We start from the raw sequence: 15,835 nt of genomic DNA on the forward strand, positions 1-15,835 counted from the left end.
AAAACAAACACCATGTACTTTGAACTGTAGTAAAAGCTGAACTTACTTGGAGGAGCAGCTAAAAACCGGAGGTGAAGGCTCTCTACTTCCTCATCTACAGGCATGCTCAGCAATCCCCAGCGCTGGCCTTTGTGTGTTGGGGTCATTTTCACACAAACATCTCTATTGCCAGAGGCTCTTACTCCATCCAGCAAGCTAGCTAACAGGGAATCTCTGAAAAGAGAGAAACATGTTTAGACACTTCCTACCCTGTGAATTTATTTAGGTACTTAACTGGAAAATTATGATTGTTATAAGTTGAGCACACTGACTGAACCGTAAGTACGTGTGCCCAAGTTTCCTACTGGAATTTACATAGATCAGTGTTTTCCACTCTATAAAGTTTGTAATGCTACCAAATACAAACTGCATGAGCCAGTGACATGACAAACTATAGTGGAACTCTTCCACTAACAATAAGGAGATATGTAAAGGGATAGCGGATGGTCTAGTATGGTAGGGAAAGTAGTATTTCAGCTAGACTAGATTTTTCTGCCTTTTTTCCCCCTTGCATGTGCTACTTTTGTTTTTATTTTCTGCACACAAGCACCTTGCTCTACAATCAGAGGTGCCCAGTTTATGGCCCATTCACAGCCCAAACAGAGCATTTCATAAGGCTCACAGCCTGCTTCCACACAATATACTAGCAACTCATTCATTAGCATTCTGCTGTCATGTTTACATCATTTTAGTTTACACAAAAGAGTGAAAATAGGCTGTTTCTATGTACAAGTATGGTCTAAATACATACAAAATAAGTTGAACTTAAAATATAAATCAATACAGGTGACTTTAAATCTTAATATGTAGAATCTGTTTGGCCCACATAAGGATGTACTTAGGTTTATATGGCCCTCCTGTGTAATAAGGTTGAGCACCACTACTCTACAGGATATCCTCAGCCACATTTAATCCATACAGGTGTGATGGACAGACAGGGGGGAAGGAGAGAGAAGAGGAAAGATCAACTCAGTCCAGACACTAAACAGTTAAGCACATGGATACCAGCTAAATATCTAGATTTAATATATTAGCTTTCAATCAATAGTAGTTTCTAAAGATAGAGCTTGTTAATACTGTCTCTCTCCTCTAATTGACCCTACTTCCTAACACTCCAGTTTGTTTAATCAGCATGTCTAACTACAATATTTTTCAAAAAAACTTGTCAGTTACCTTGACACCAAGTTGACAAAATGTCTATTTCTAATTGACCCTCTATGACTATTCACCTGTATGGGATAATAGAAGTGTAGGAGAATTTTTTTTTTTTTATTTTAGTTTCTTCCACGATCCCGTTTACTGAAAGCAGGTGGATATGGAACACCAAGGAGTTCACAAATTTAAGTGAGAAACAGATGACACATGGGGAGATGTCACGTGGTATCTGTTTGAGGTAGTACAGGCATCTTCAGGGTACAAGTCACAGAAAGTTGAAGGTAGGCTTTGAATGAAGTGAGTCTGAACTTGGTCCTTGAAGGGGTTATTTTTAACTTCACACAGCTTACATAATATTTTTGTCATTCAACTGATTTCCCATTTACATTTCTCTGTAATCAAACTTTTAAAATACCTCTCTGTTGAAGAGTATTTTCGGATTTGTCCCTTGATAAACTCAATGGTAAAAAGCTGTGGATTTTCACAATCACATACCAGTGCAAATACCTAAAAAGAAGACGACGTAATGAGACCACCACATTTACAGGAAGCATTTAATGCACTTCTCATGTACTCAAGGAGGTGAATTTTTGAACCAATGCTCAATGTTACAATATATACTCAAGTTTAAAGGAAGTGACAAAAAAAAAAAAATAATGAGAACTGCAAGTGTAATCAGAACTTCCTAGAATTTGTTTTGTCAGCTTTTTTTTGGTTTGTGTTTTTTCAAAATGAATCCCAAGAATGGTTTCTGTATCTTTAGAAAAGGGGGTCAGACAGAATGAACACAGTAAATAGAACTGAGTGAACCTCAGTTTTAATTGTCATGTTGCAGTAGTACTATAGAATAATAAATTTGACTATTAAAATGCAATATTGTAAACAGGATTGTCACCTACCTCTCCTAGAGGTTTCAGTGTCACAATATTATAAGTAGCAGGATCCCGCTCTACTAAGCAAGTTTCTGTAAGGGCTAATACTCTTTTCACAGGTTCCTTAAAGAAAGAACATGTTAGAAAAGGGGACCTCTTTTTTAGCCACCTAATAAATCAAACCAATAAGATGTAGTCTAAGTTTGTAGACCTTACCGAATGTCTAGGTGTTATTTTTTGAACAACAAATTCTGCTAAAGATGTGATAGACTCATCATTGCTGTATTTCCCAAAGCGAAGGCTCAAGTATTGCTCAAATTCTAAAGGTTCTTTCCTTATTCGGAGGGAGATGCCTATATAATTGCCAGCATGTTCTATTGCACTTTTGATAATTTCTTCCCTTTGCTCAGATGCAAACATGTGCTGCAAATATTAGGAAGAGATATTTAGGTAAGTTTAACACAAAAAAAAATAAGAAACTGAATATCAGGTATAATCAGCTCACAGACTTAGTTTCTTAATAGTTATAAAAAAAGTCGACTTGTTTATATTGCATGACAGTCTGATTTTTTTATTAGTATCATTTACTAGTAAATGTTGTTTACTACTTACTACCCCCCCACACACAACCAGAAATACTATGACAAAGAATTAACATTTCTCCACAGCAGTTTGTAACTTGACTTCACTAGTTAAAATGGTTAAAAAATTTTATAAGACATTTTCCTAAAATAATCAGAAATAAAGTATTACATAGACGTTGTTAGTCAACAATACCCATTGTAAATTCTTTGTAAACAAGAAATAAGACACGAAGTGTGTCTTGAATAGCTTAACTCATGTTTCCCTCTTTAATAAATAGAAAATTAAAACATTTAATTGGGCCAACACTGATGTAGAGGTATCTAAGTTTAAGGTAATTCCTACTGCAGAGCTATCTTGTTTTGCTGCAGACCATTCAGTTGCTTGAAATGTAGTTCACAATAAGTGGCTTAGGATTTTTATTTTAATTCTGCATGGGTTCTCTGCTCCCTCATTTTAACTTGTTCCACTCAAGTTTATACACAGGCAGATAACCAGTCTCCCGGTTAGTACTCAAGGGGACTTGGGCAGAATTCCATACTAAGTGTTTTATTGAACCAACTTCTGTTGATGAAAGAAGCTTTCAAGGTCTGTGGAATCAAAAGTTTATCTCTGCCATCAACAGAAGTTGGCCCAATGTTGCTCTCATATCCTGGGACCAACATGGCTACAACACTACCAATATTAAAATGTTGTATAATTGGCCCTGTTGAACTTACTAAATGGCTTGTAGATTGTGTAGTTTGATATCTGCCATGGTAGTGATTTGAACTTTCAGGCAAGAGAATGAGACAGCCTCACACTTATTATTCTGTTTATGTAAAACTTCTCATGACTTGATATGCATAAAATGTTATAATACTCACCAATCTACTAAATCCTCCATAAAGGATAGCGAAACCTCCCTGATAGTCAGAGAGATCAGCAAAGCCTTCGATATTTCTGTAGTCATAGGAACACAGGACTTTATTAGTTGCAGGATTAATTTGATCAAACCCTCCAGGAGTCACTTCCAGAATCACAGGTTTTCTCATGTCACTCCAGTGATGCTTATAGCAGTTGTATCTCTATGAAAGAAGAAACTGCTGTTAAGTTCAGAGACAACCAAAAAGACTTCTTCGCCTTCTGAGGACTACAACTACACATAACAGTTCTTTAATTTGAGATTGTTCCATATGATCAAGCAAGTTTCCCCAATAAATCTGAAAGCCACGACAGCACAGCATGGTTTGACCTATCTTTACTTCCTGACCTTCATGTTTATTTATTACATTGTAATTGATATAAGCTTAACCCAGTCTTGAAATACTGTTCACTTACAGGATATTCACACTGCAACATGAGCCCAGGCTCAACCCTATCTGTCACCCCTCGCATTTACACTGAAATAGTGCTAACCCAGTGCTCGGCCCCAGTGTCCCAGGATCCTGCAGGGTAGGACCACCCAAGGTAGAGATGGAACCCGGGGTCCAAGCCCTATTGCTTTGCATTGTAGCTGCAGGCCTGCTTGACTCAGGGCCTGGGAGTCATCCAGAAGTATGACAATTATCCTAACAATCTGCAAGCCACTCTGAGAACTGAAGTTACCCCCCTTGGTGTTAACCTATTCTCTTCTGATCACCGCTCTGAAAGCACACTATCAGAGAGCCTCCTGGGCTGGGTTATCTGTTCAACTTCCTGTAAAGTGCAGGATCGGCAGTAAAGTTTTCTCACAGTGCACCATGGTCGTAGGGCTAGAGAGGCCACATTCTGCAGGGACTCTAGCATATGGTTACCTTGACTTGGGTCTGTGCACTGCCAGATGCCAGAGCCCTAGGTTTAGCACGGGTTAGAAGAGTCTTAAGTGCAGGGTTTAAACACCATGTAGACACTCAAGCCCAGAGTTCCCCCATCACGGGTCAGTTGACTCAAGTCCCACAAACCCTGGGCTTACATTGCAGTGTAAACAGCCTTAGACAGGGAATCTCCAACAAATTTCAGTCATTAGAATCTTGATTGCTGTATAACGGTGCTATGGAATTCTTGTTTAGTAAAGTATCACTTCAAAAAAGTCCTACATGGTGTCACCCTAGAATGGTAATAGGCTTCTAGACACTCAAAAGGATATAAATGAACAAAGCCATCAAAACAGAAGACCTATTAAGATGCATTCCAGGGAGATGAGTGGATGTGAAACCAAGTGTCAAGGTATGGGTGTTAAATGCATAAATCTCAAACTGACTTACTACAGAGATTCAGTAGCTAGTTTCCAGTAAGTTCTTTCATGCTCTCTCCATAAGTCTTCTTTGAGAAGATATGTTTGGAAGTTTTTCCCTACTCCCACTATACACTAAGAATTTGCATTTTCCCCCACCCGCCACAGCAGCTAGCAATGAGGTGGTGAAGTCCTCCCAAAGTACATAAGTGCTACTACACATTTACTTTCAAACGCAAGTCTTTGCTGACCAGTGTTCTGATAACTTCACTTTAATTTCAACTATTTCTAATAAATAATATTCAATCTCCTTTTAAAAGTGATTTTTGAAATAGATCTACAGTTCTGTAGTCTGTCTACTATAGCTACACCACATAAGTGTATCTTGATAGCAACCCTTGAAGTGACAGAAGTATGTTTTTTCCAGTTTGTTTGTGCAGTTGTACATGTTACCTCTTTGCTTTATATGGAGAGTTTTCCCATATTGTTCATCTCACAACATTTAAAGAAAAAAGAAAAAAATTGCAAAACCAAAAAATTGGCAGGAAATTCAGATTTAGGTGTAGCCATAACTATTTAAAATACAAAGGGACATGGTCAACTTGAAATTAGTCTGTTTTTACAGTATTTGTAAATATGAAATGACTGGATTTGTAGTCCAATACAGACAGGCCAGATACTTGCCCTTCCTGTGATTTTTCCTTCTGAAAAGTCTGTTCTGAATCTCTGTAAAAAGGAGAATGGAAACAAGTTGTTACTGTCACTTCAGTGAGAAAATAATTCATTGTTCTAATTATTCCGGAGGGACTCCGACATGAATCCTTTTGGGATAGTCTAAAACTTAAAGATTTAAAAGGTGTATATTTAAAGTGCACCATTTGTTTTATATAAAAACATACGTTCACTGGTAGTGAACAACGCAGTGATACTCAGACGGAGGCTCACAAGCCGCAAGTACCTCTTTAATGCATCTCCTGCAGCACGTGATATTAAAACACTGTGCAATTTAATTATGAATCACTCCAAATGCTTTTACTGTGTTATTAACAGAGGTGAAAGTAAGCTAGTACCACGTACTGGTAAGAAAGCGGCCGCTGGTACAGGCTGGTACACAGCCGACGTTCAAGCGCTGCTGCTACGGCGGGGGCAAAAGGGGCATCTGTCCTGGGGCCAGACGATTTAAAAGGGCCCAGGGCTCCCGGCCGCTGTGGCAGTGGCCAGAGCCCCAGGCAGTGCAGGCTGGGCAACGCTGAAGAGCTGGCTGGGGTAGGCTGGCACCCAGCCCTGCCCATAGGCGTGGGAAGTACGGGTGCAGGGGGTGCTGCATCACCCCCCCAGGCTTTGCACCCAGCGTGGCCCCTCGCCCGGGATGCCAGCTCCTCACTCACCACCGGCCCCTCTGCTGCCATCCAGGATCCCAGCTGCTGGCCTGGGGCACCGCAACCGGCCCCAGCTGTGATCCCAGCCTGGGGCGGAGAGGGGCGTGGCTGGTTGAAGGGGCAGATACAGCTCAGCACTCCCACCCTAAAAATTGTTCCAGCTCCACTGGCCCTGCCCCTTCCACCTGAGGCCCCGCCTCTTCGGGGGCCCAGAGCCAGGCCTCCCCCACCGTGCCCAGGGACCTGGCAGCATTGCGTCCCAGTAAGAGATTTAAGTTAATTGGTTAATAACCAGGGGTGAAAGCAAGTCATCAACTTGCATTAAGTTATTAACTGATATGCTATAAGAATATTAAATATTTAGTACCATAGTAAATGAAACATTCACACTACTGTGGCTCTTTTGGGTAATATTGGTCATTAATTTGGCTACTAAGCCACTGAGGTCTGAGTATCACTGGTCTAACACATTCAGTAAATTGGAGTCTTAGATACAAGTTATTTCAATAAACACTGTAGGTCAAGTATATGAATATCTATTTTAATATATGAAGCACAGCAGCTTTCCTTCTCATCACATAAAATACAAAGTGAACATTCTTATTACATCTAATAATAGTGTAACAATACAGTAACATATCTTAAATTGGTTGAATAGCCAAATAACTAGTTCTTACCAGTGCTTCTGTAATGAGTTCTGTTCTATGGTCTGTAGAAAACTTAAGAGTTTCAGACTTCTTTCCACTCCCCTTACGAAAGGTGAGGCTGAATTCTGTTCCTTGCCCCTTTCCAACAGGGCCGATACTACAAATATCTCCATAAGGCCACTAAGGTAAACCAATTAAGGTAATTTGATAAGTTTCTATTAATGTAAGAAATAGAATCTTTTATATCCAAATTAGTGAAACAGGTATTTAAGGGTGATTTGTACTTTAGGTCTCTTTAAGAGGTCTCAACTGTTAACAATTAAGGTTATAACAAAACACAACACTCTAGTTTGTGACTAATATAAAGGTATACAGTAATTAAATATGGGAGTTATCAACAAGCAGCATATACATCTGTTTTATGATTAAGTATTCAAATTTGATGAAGAAGCTCAATGCATTCACTCTCTGCTGAAAGTGGTAGCAAGGAATTAAAAAAAAGCTAACATTTCAACTAATGAGAAAGCACAAGGATCCAAGCAAAGAAGGATGGAGGAGCAGAGCAAAGTTGGGTAAAATTTGTGACCCTGTAGATCTCTGCTCTGCAGTGATTCCTTTCAGGGACACAGGAACTGTCAAGTAGTTCTGAGATAGGACGCAAAAAAAAGGGAAGTTGAAAGAGATTGTTTTACTAAGTAACTATTTTAGTTCTGTTGTGTAACAGAACAGAGGACTAAACAAGCTTCTAAAGCCACCAAAATCACAGTTTAAACTATTAGCTATTGCATCAGCTACTTTTCTTTAGTGTATAAAAGGACAATTTGACTGAGCAAGCCTAGGCACTGCAGTGCCTAATCATGAAATTAGTGCAACTGATACCCCTTTTGGTTATGCTTAGTGTTCACACCAGAGAGAACCCTCTGTAAAACGTAGCTGACCATACTCAATATTAAGGAGGGGACAAGAAGAGTCAGAAAAGTATTAACATGAAATCAGATTGCATTAGGATATCTTAAGGTATCCAAGAAGGCTATAACTACATTTACCATTACCTGATTTGTGACTTCTAGTGTGTTCGGATTGTATGTAGTGATGGCATGGGTTCCAACTGAGAAGACTCTCTTATACCTACAACATAACAAAAAAAGTATTTAGTTTAGAAGTATTTTCCTGAAATCTCATAAAAACAATATGTACAGATATTCTACTATAAATACACTATCCCCCATTAGGGGAGAACCAACATAAGCCTAATCATAGTCACTAACCATTACAATGAATATGGCCAGACTTAAGTGAGTATGCAATTATTTCTCAATATAAAGGATTAAGTTTGCTAGAGTACCCTTTTATCCCTTCATAAAGATGCCTCTTAATGTGCCTGGTGAACAGAAGAGAAAGGAAAGGTTTCAGAATATTTAAATTGTTGCAGCATTCTCTCCCTCCCTGCCAAACACAGGAAGATCTAAGCCCAAAATCTTAATGTGCACTGACACGTTAGGATAATATTCAGAAGTACAAAATACCAATGGGAAACTTGCAATGGGTATTTTCACTAACATGACTATATGTAGAAAGGCAAAAAAATGAGGGAGAAAACTGATAGTTACAAATTCAAAATAGCATAAATTGAGACAATTCTGAATGGAGAACACAGCTTCCAAATAAAAGTAACGACTTCAATACTTTTCTCCAAGGAACTATATTGACCTAATTCAACAACAACAATAAAAAAGTAGACAAAAGCCGCACTAGAAGTTTGATGGTTTGTGTGGTTCAAAGAAAGGCCAATTGGTCCAAATCTACCAACTGCTAGTTTGCAGCAAGCACTTGAGTATATAGCATCTGTACAAATCTTATTTAAAAATAACTTAAGACCTCTAACTTCAAGATCAATGTGTGTGTAAATTAGCATTTTAACATTTATGCAAATACAAGAGCTAGAAATCTGGAATTAGAGTTCTAAAAACATCTTTAAATCACACCTTGATTCCCTGCCCCTGTATAATTCATCAAAACTATTAGTAATTAGAGTAACTAGGTATATTTTACATATAGACTTCACACATATTGAAGACACACACATTCCTCAGCATGTTTCAGCTATCAAGAGCCCTCTACTTAATGTGGCTAAAAATGGTATGGCAGGAGTGCATCTCATGGCTGATTGTTAACTATGGATAAGGTAGACAGAGACTAGTTTTACAAGTTACTTCTAATTATATTTTCCTTGCTTTTGTTAGTTACACCATTATATCCTTTTGAAATATTACATTCAGTCATTAAATACTAAAGCAAATCTGATTAGTCTGAGGAAGGATTTCCCATTTGCTCACAGCCTTTTTTGCATGCTACAAATTATTCACATTAAACTATATTTCCAGTGACAGTACTGAACATTTAGAAGCTATAATTGAGGGATGAGGGAAATCAAGAAACTAGATGTGACTAAGCAAGTTAAATGAACTTCTGAAGTGTTTACTAACCTCTACTTTATTTGATTTACAATATAAATCAGTTTAAAAATAAATTAAGGTGCAACTACAGAAAGAGTTGACAACTCATACTTACAGTACCCAGAAAGAGCTCTTGAATAGAAACTGTTTATCCTATAAAAACTTAATAGACCCATGAATGCAAACTCTTATGGCATCTAGTGTATCCTTACAGGAATATTGTCAAAACTACTGTTCTGTTCTCCTCACTGCTCAGTTCTGTTAGCAGTCAGGATGCTGAAATACAAGAATTCGGCTTTACGTTCTAGAATTAGATAAAATGTTTACTTTGTATAATCACAGGGAGGTGAACAAAATGGTAACTTACATTTACATCATCTCAAAACATGAGTAAGGTGTATGGCTGTCAGGAATGCCATAGCATGGAGATCACCCTATATATCTGAGGCCCCATATAACCCTACATTTTGTGGCTGCATGGACCCCCTTCTCCTCCTCTGCAATCAAACTTCCATATACCATGGAAGAACAATTTGAGGAGCTGTTTTGGTTTCTTGGAGGGAGGCGGGGAGAGAAAGAGGAATAGGGGCTACTGCCTGTAGTGTGATGTGTTTCTCATCCTCTTATAAAGTTGCATCTAAGCTGCTTCCTTTACAGTTTAGCTACTTTTACAAACCTTCAATCCTCTGGTTTGCAATGATGCGCACAGACAATCTGGATTTACAAAACTTCTGAACAGACCGTAGCAATCTCATCAAAAGTAATTAACTGTCAATTAAACTGAAGAGTAGGTTGCAACAAATAATAAAATAAAGTGAACTAGGCCTGGAAAAGCATCAGTTGTTTTAATAAGAGAAAACTAACTAGCTGGTGGTAGATTGATAACTTTTAACTATAATTCTTCCAAATATAATTAAGGCCCCTCTACACAAAGCAAGTATTTTTGAGAAATGAAGAGCCCATTTATGTCACGCAGGCTTAGTCTACACTTCAAAGTTTTGCCAGCACTGCTATGTTGGCTAGGAGCATGAAAACAAAAAACACACTCCCCCACACAGCTATGCCAGCAAAAACCCTGATGTAGACAGCTATGCTCACACAAGAGTGCTTCTGTCTGTTTAGCTAGCATTGCTGGTTGAAGAACTCCATCTGTCAGCTTACACTGAATCTCTAAGCCGGCAAAGACTATAGGGCAGGCAAGCCCACCTCTACTTTCGCAGTGAAGATGAGGCCTAAATCAGTGGATAGCTTGAGTGTTTCACAGTGTGGCCACTCTCATTTGAGCTAACTATTGCAGTGAAGAAAAAAAATATGCACAAGCCAAAAGTAAAAAAAAAAAAGCACCTTTAATGGTGAAGACAAGGTCTTGCTTACCAAAAGAATGGCTGGATTAGCAGCTGATGACTTGTGCTAACTTGAGCTGGGTAGCTGAATCCCCACTACTATACTGGGTCGTCAGCAGCACTGGAGATTTAACCCACACCCCGACAGGCCAGCTAACTTGAATTGAAGATCCCACTTAATTCCAGCTAGAGAGCTGCATGTGGACATGAGCTGGAATAGGGCCAACACTCAAGTTATACCATGAGTTAAACACAGCAGTGAAGACAATCCTGGAAAAGAAGGAGAATCTCAGGATTCTACTACAGAAAGGGCTAAGACACAAGGCCATTATCTGGGAGATGTGTATTCAGAGACCAAAGAAGGGTCAGAGGTCACAGGGAGATCACTGGCAACTTGAGTGAGGACTTTAAAAATTAAGTCACTTAGCTGGATAGCTCCCTTTTAGGAGCCTTTTTGGACAAGTTCTATAGCAAAAGCAATAAACAAATTAAAAATTTGGAAAAGGAATGAGACTATGGCTTATACCAAAATGTCCTTTCTGGGCTCAGATTCACTACTCCAGGTTCCTGAAAGTTCAGGAACAGGAAATTAAAATCTCTTAATAGAGATGGGGAAGGAATGGTTCATGTTTGTAAGCCAGAACCACAGTACCTTTAATATATTTATCTTCACAACATCCTGTGAGGTAGGGAAGCATTCACCCTATTTTACAGATGGGGAATTGAGGTACTGAGAGGTTAAATGACTTGCCCAAAGTTACATAGAAGTTAATGGCAGGGTAGGGAACTGAATCCAGCTACAATGGTTAGTGCTGTGGGAGGCTCTAACAACTTCTCAACAACTTTAGTGGACTGAGTAATTACGTCTCCACTTTGATAACTGAGTTGTCCTCTTTTTAAAAAGACATGCTACAATTTCTTTTTAATATCAAGTTATTTGTGTAGTCCATGTACAGGTTTGGAAGTATTGCAAAGTACTGGAACACCTTTGTCTAATGAGGTTCCACAGAAAGCCACAAAAAGAATGCGCCTCCCATATCCAAGGTGTGCTAATACCTAACAGCCCCGTGTGTTACAGTGTTTAAGAGGGACAATGAAACTGAGTCAAAAATTATGTTTAAAAGAAGAAGTTCTGAAATCTGACCTCAGACCCATTTCTATTGTGTTTTTTTTTTTTTTTATTATTAAAGGTGGTGTAAATGGAAAGTTTGCCTAAGAACTAGAGAATAAATCAAACAAAAACTTATTTCTGAATAGTGTTTTCATTTTTTAAACTCCTATGTTACTCATTTACACAAATATATCTGAAAGTTTGATTTGAGAAACATTAGGCTCTAAAAATCTGAAAGAAAGATTTACTTATTCTAACAAAGTAAGGGAATTGAGTTCAATATTATTTTTATGTTTTAGGAAATGTTCTAGAAAGTCGAGAAGGAGAATGGGTAGAATTATTGGTTACTAGAGCGATACAACTATTGGATGTAATCAACTGCATGTTGCAGAAAAGTGAATGGGTGGAGTTGTGAATTACAGGGGACTTGCTTTGCTAAAATCTAGAAGCTTCTGGACAGAAGGGCAAAGCATTTGATAACATGGTTCCATATCAGTCTGATTTAGCTCATTTGTTTTTATTGTTCAAGGTGTTCATTCACTTTGTGGTTTCTTGTTCTAACAGTAGAAAGTAGGAAAAACTGAACCAATACTACTAACAGGTGAACAGTAAAGATTACCAAGAGTTAATATGAAATTCTGACTCATTATGCCTTAAAATCAAGGTGGAATGATTTAATTCAGCAAGCAGAACCCCAATTTAATTTTGTTTTGCATCTGTACTTTATTCACTACTTAGAAGTTTTTCAATATCAAGTGTCCCACTGAAGTAAATGGCATATTGTATGTCACAACACAAATAATCCTGCAGGCGGGACATTTTATATGTTGACTACAACAATGGAATAAGGTCCCTGTTCTAGGCTTTTCAGCAGCATTTCAATATACACTTAATTCAGAAAGAGTCCATTAGTATTATATAGCAAAAGATGGTAGATGAACTTGTGATTATTCCACAAAATAAAAAAGAAGCAGAGTAAGGAAGTTTTAACTTTTTATAGGCTAGCATGACCTTTGTTGCAGCAGTCTTTTCACCTGTAGAATTGTAAAAGGGTGCTGGCTTCAATCTCTGAGTCTGTCGTGCATTTTATGGATTGTGAGCAAGTGTTTTACAAATTACAGTTGGAGAACTACTACCTCATATTGCTTAGGTTCTAGTTACCAGCAAGACCACTTCTCACCACGCAGATTATGGCAGTCAAGGTTCAACATCAGTTGGCAGTATTGGAACCTTGGTAGACGGCGGGAGGGTATTTTCAATGGAGAGATCTTGATTCTGGATTTCACTTCCCCCATTCGTCAGAAACAACCAGAGTCTGTTGGCATTTAGGGCATGGAACAAAACCTCTGTTCACTCAAACTTTTTAACCTTATGAGGCTGGTGGAGAAGAGGATTTTGTATTTAAAGATAGCTTTTGTTTCCTTCTCTCACCCCCCGCCTCCCCCAAATGTTGCCACAGAATTTAAAATGTAATAGTTGTAAAGTTCAGGAGTGTCCTTTCATGCAGACAATTTGCAATATGTTAATCAAGATTAACTGTTTTAGTTATTGAAGATGTCCCCACAGGTTTAGGAACAGGATGTGTGTTTTGTAATTTAATTATAAAAATGCAGAATACATCACAGCCTCTTTAAATCCAATTTTCTTCCTTGAGGCTGTTGAAACTTGAATCCCAACAGTGTTCTATTGTCAGGGACGCAAGACAGAATTTTGGCTATCCAAAAGTCTCTTCACTGCACTCCAGGAGAAAAGCCTGGAGCACAGTCTTTTCTGAACTGCCATGTTTGTATCTCACCCCTTCATTCAGGAAGCTGAAACCCTATTTACCACAGAAATTCAGGTGTCTGAGATCTTCAGATAGATTTCTACTGCTGCCACATCTGCACATACAGTATGAGAAGAGGCTGGTGTGTACCAGTTTTAGATTCTGGTGATTTTATAAAGTTATTTTTCATATTTATTATCTAGTATGTAACAGCACTGTAGGATAAACTCCAGTACCAATTAAAGCCAGCACTTTCAGGTATAGCCTGTACCATAAAACTGCCTATAAAAAAAAAAGTTTAAGTAGACATGTAGCTAAATTGCTATATGAAAACAGCTTTTTATAGAAGATTTTAATTCTGCTGCTCAGATCTTCACACCGACATAAAGCAAAAAATAAAAACTACATTTAAAAGCTACCACTTGGTCAGAATGGTTTTAACGGACCCATTGCTAATTAATGGATATTCTCTGGCTGAAGTTTAAAATGCCTCTTACAGGAAATCAAGAACTTTTAGTTTATTCAGTCAAAATTTTGAATATTTGTTTTTCTGCTAAGAAAATTCACCTCTTTTCTTGAGCACATTGATCTGTGGACATTTTTAGAACTAAAAGTCTGGATCAATGTACATCTGGCCCTGTGCAGCCATCCAGACTTCTCCTTTTTCACATTACACATTCCATACTTTTTTTTTTTTTTTTAGGCTTCCAAACAGAAGGTCAACTAAGTTTAAGTAGGTACCATTTTCCCTTGAACACCAATGGAAAACAATCCAATTTGGTGTTCATATATTTTAAGAAGAATACAGTGGCTCACATTCATAAGTTGTGCTGCCTGTAAACTTTGATATAATATGCTCTAGACAGACATTATACACTTATTTGTAAGCAAAGATTCAAGTTAAGAACAGTTAGCAATTGTCAGGATTTTGTGATAACAGTCAAAAATGTACTACAATAATAGTACCCCGAACAAGACAAATTGATTGTAATGAGTGATGCTTTAGAAAAAAAAATATTGCCTTTAGTAAAAGTTTAAACACAATTTGGGGCCCAGTATAGATTTAGTGACACATATGACTAGGTTTTAATTTAATTGAAGCATATATATTTCTCCTTTACACTTATACACATAGAAGAGCTTATATTAAAAGAGCATTAAAGTTGCAAACTCAAGAGTTAGAAAATGTCAGAATGAAGGTCTCCTGTGCAACCTTAATTCATATGTGCACATCCCATATGATACAGTCTAATTACCAGTACATTATTACATGCTATTTTCCTAATATTTGAATGTTTGACTCTGCAACCCTATTGTTCTTTTAATTGCAGGTTTTGGGTTTAAATGCAGCTTCCTGATATGAAAAAAAAATTCTATCCAGCCACAGTTTGGGTCAGCAGCAACAGGAGCTTTAGCAAAGACCTGTACCGCTTGAGTTAACAGAGTAACATGCAGCAGTAGTAGGCTGTTTTTCTCTGTGACCAGTCACTAACAGAGTGAGACACACTTTGCCAGAGTGCTTCATAGCTATTTGCTGTCAGCAGAGGAACTTAGACTCAGTACTCCTGGGTTCAATTTCAGGTTCTATAGGGGAGTGAGCTCTACAGTGTTTATAGACTCTTCTGCACTGTACCCCAGCTCCTAACCAACCACAAGCCCACAATGCCTCAGCACCTGCCACTTTCCTACTAAATACACCTAGGGTTACCATTTGTCCGGATTCCCCCGGACATGTCCGGCTTTTTGAGCTAAAAATAGCGTCCGGGGGGAATTTGTAAATATCCGGACCTCCCCCCGCCCCATGTGGGGCACGCGCGGCTAACAGGGCAGCCGGCCGGATGGTGCCACTTACATGGGGCTCCGACAGCCAGAGAGAGCCCCTCCTCCTCTGCTGCAGGGGAGAGGACGGGGAAGTGATCACTCTCTCCCTCCCTCCATTTGCAGATCGCCTCCGGCAGTCTGGAGCTCCTCCCCCGCTCCTCCTCCCCTGCTGCCCAGCGTGCCGGGACGAACGGCTCAGGCCGTTCCTGAGCAAGCTCACAGAGACATTAGGCGAAGGTCAACAACAAGGGGGCCGGGGGTCGGAGAAGGGGCAGGGAGGTTCTGGAGGGGGCAATCAAGAGACGGGGGGGGTCAGGAGTTCGGGGGGGCTTTCTGGGGGTGTGGATAAGGTTTTGGGCAGTCAGGGTACAGGTAGGGGGTGGGGTTCTGGAGGGCAGTTAGGAGCAGGGCTCCCAGGAGGGGGCAGTCAGGGGAAAAGGAGCGGGGGGGGGTTGGGAGTTCGGAGGGGGG

At 39.1% G+C, this 15,835-nt stretch overlaps 1 protein-coding gene across 2 annotated transcripts in view; it reads right to left on the reverse strand.

The window, feature by feature from the left end:
* The window catches only part of DNAJC13 (DnaJ heat shock protein family (Hsp40) member C13), a 101,514-nt gene that overhangs the window by 70,744 nt on the left and 14,935 nt on the right, over nt 1–15,835 (reverse strand). For both annotated transcript variants that reach the window (XR_008443974.1, XM_054019670.1), the window contains exons 3-10: nt 7,921–7,996; nt 6,899–7,048; nt 5,527–5,568; nt 3,515–3,715; nt 2,283–2,489; nt 2,094–2,189; nt 1,610–1,701; nt 47–213 (exon numbers count right to left, since the gene is read on the reverse strand). Coding sequence is in view for 1 of the 2 variants with exons in the window: in XM_054019670.1 (XP_053875645.1) it covers nt 47–213; nt 1,610–1,701; nt 2,094–2,189; nt 2,283–2,489; nt 3,515–3,715; nt 5,527–5,568; nt 6,899–7,048; nt 7,921–7,996 (1,031 nt within the window). In the remaining variant the exon portion in view is untranslated. The remainder of the gene's footprint in view (nt 1–46; nt 214–1,609; nt 1,702–2,093; nt 2,190–2,282; nt 2,490–3,514; nt 3,716–5,526; nt 5,569–6,898; nt 7,049–7,920; nt 7,997–15,835) is intronic.

The sequence above is a fragment of the Malaclemys terrapin genome, chromosome 2 (assembly GCF_027887155.1).
Source record: "Malaclemys terrapin pileata isolate rMalTer1 chromosome 2, rMalTer1.hap1, whole genome shotgun sequence".
In the NCBI taxonomy this organism is placed as follows: domain Eukaryota; kingdom Metazoa; phylum Chordata; order Testudines; family Emydidae; genus Malaclemys; species Malaclemys terrapin.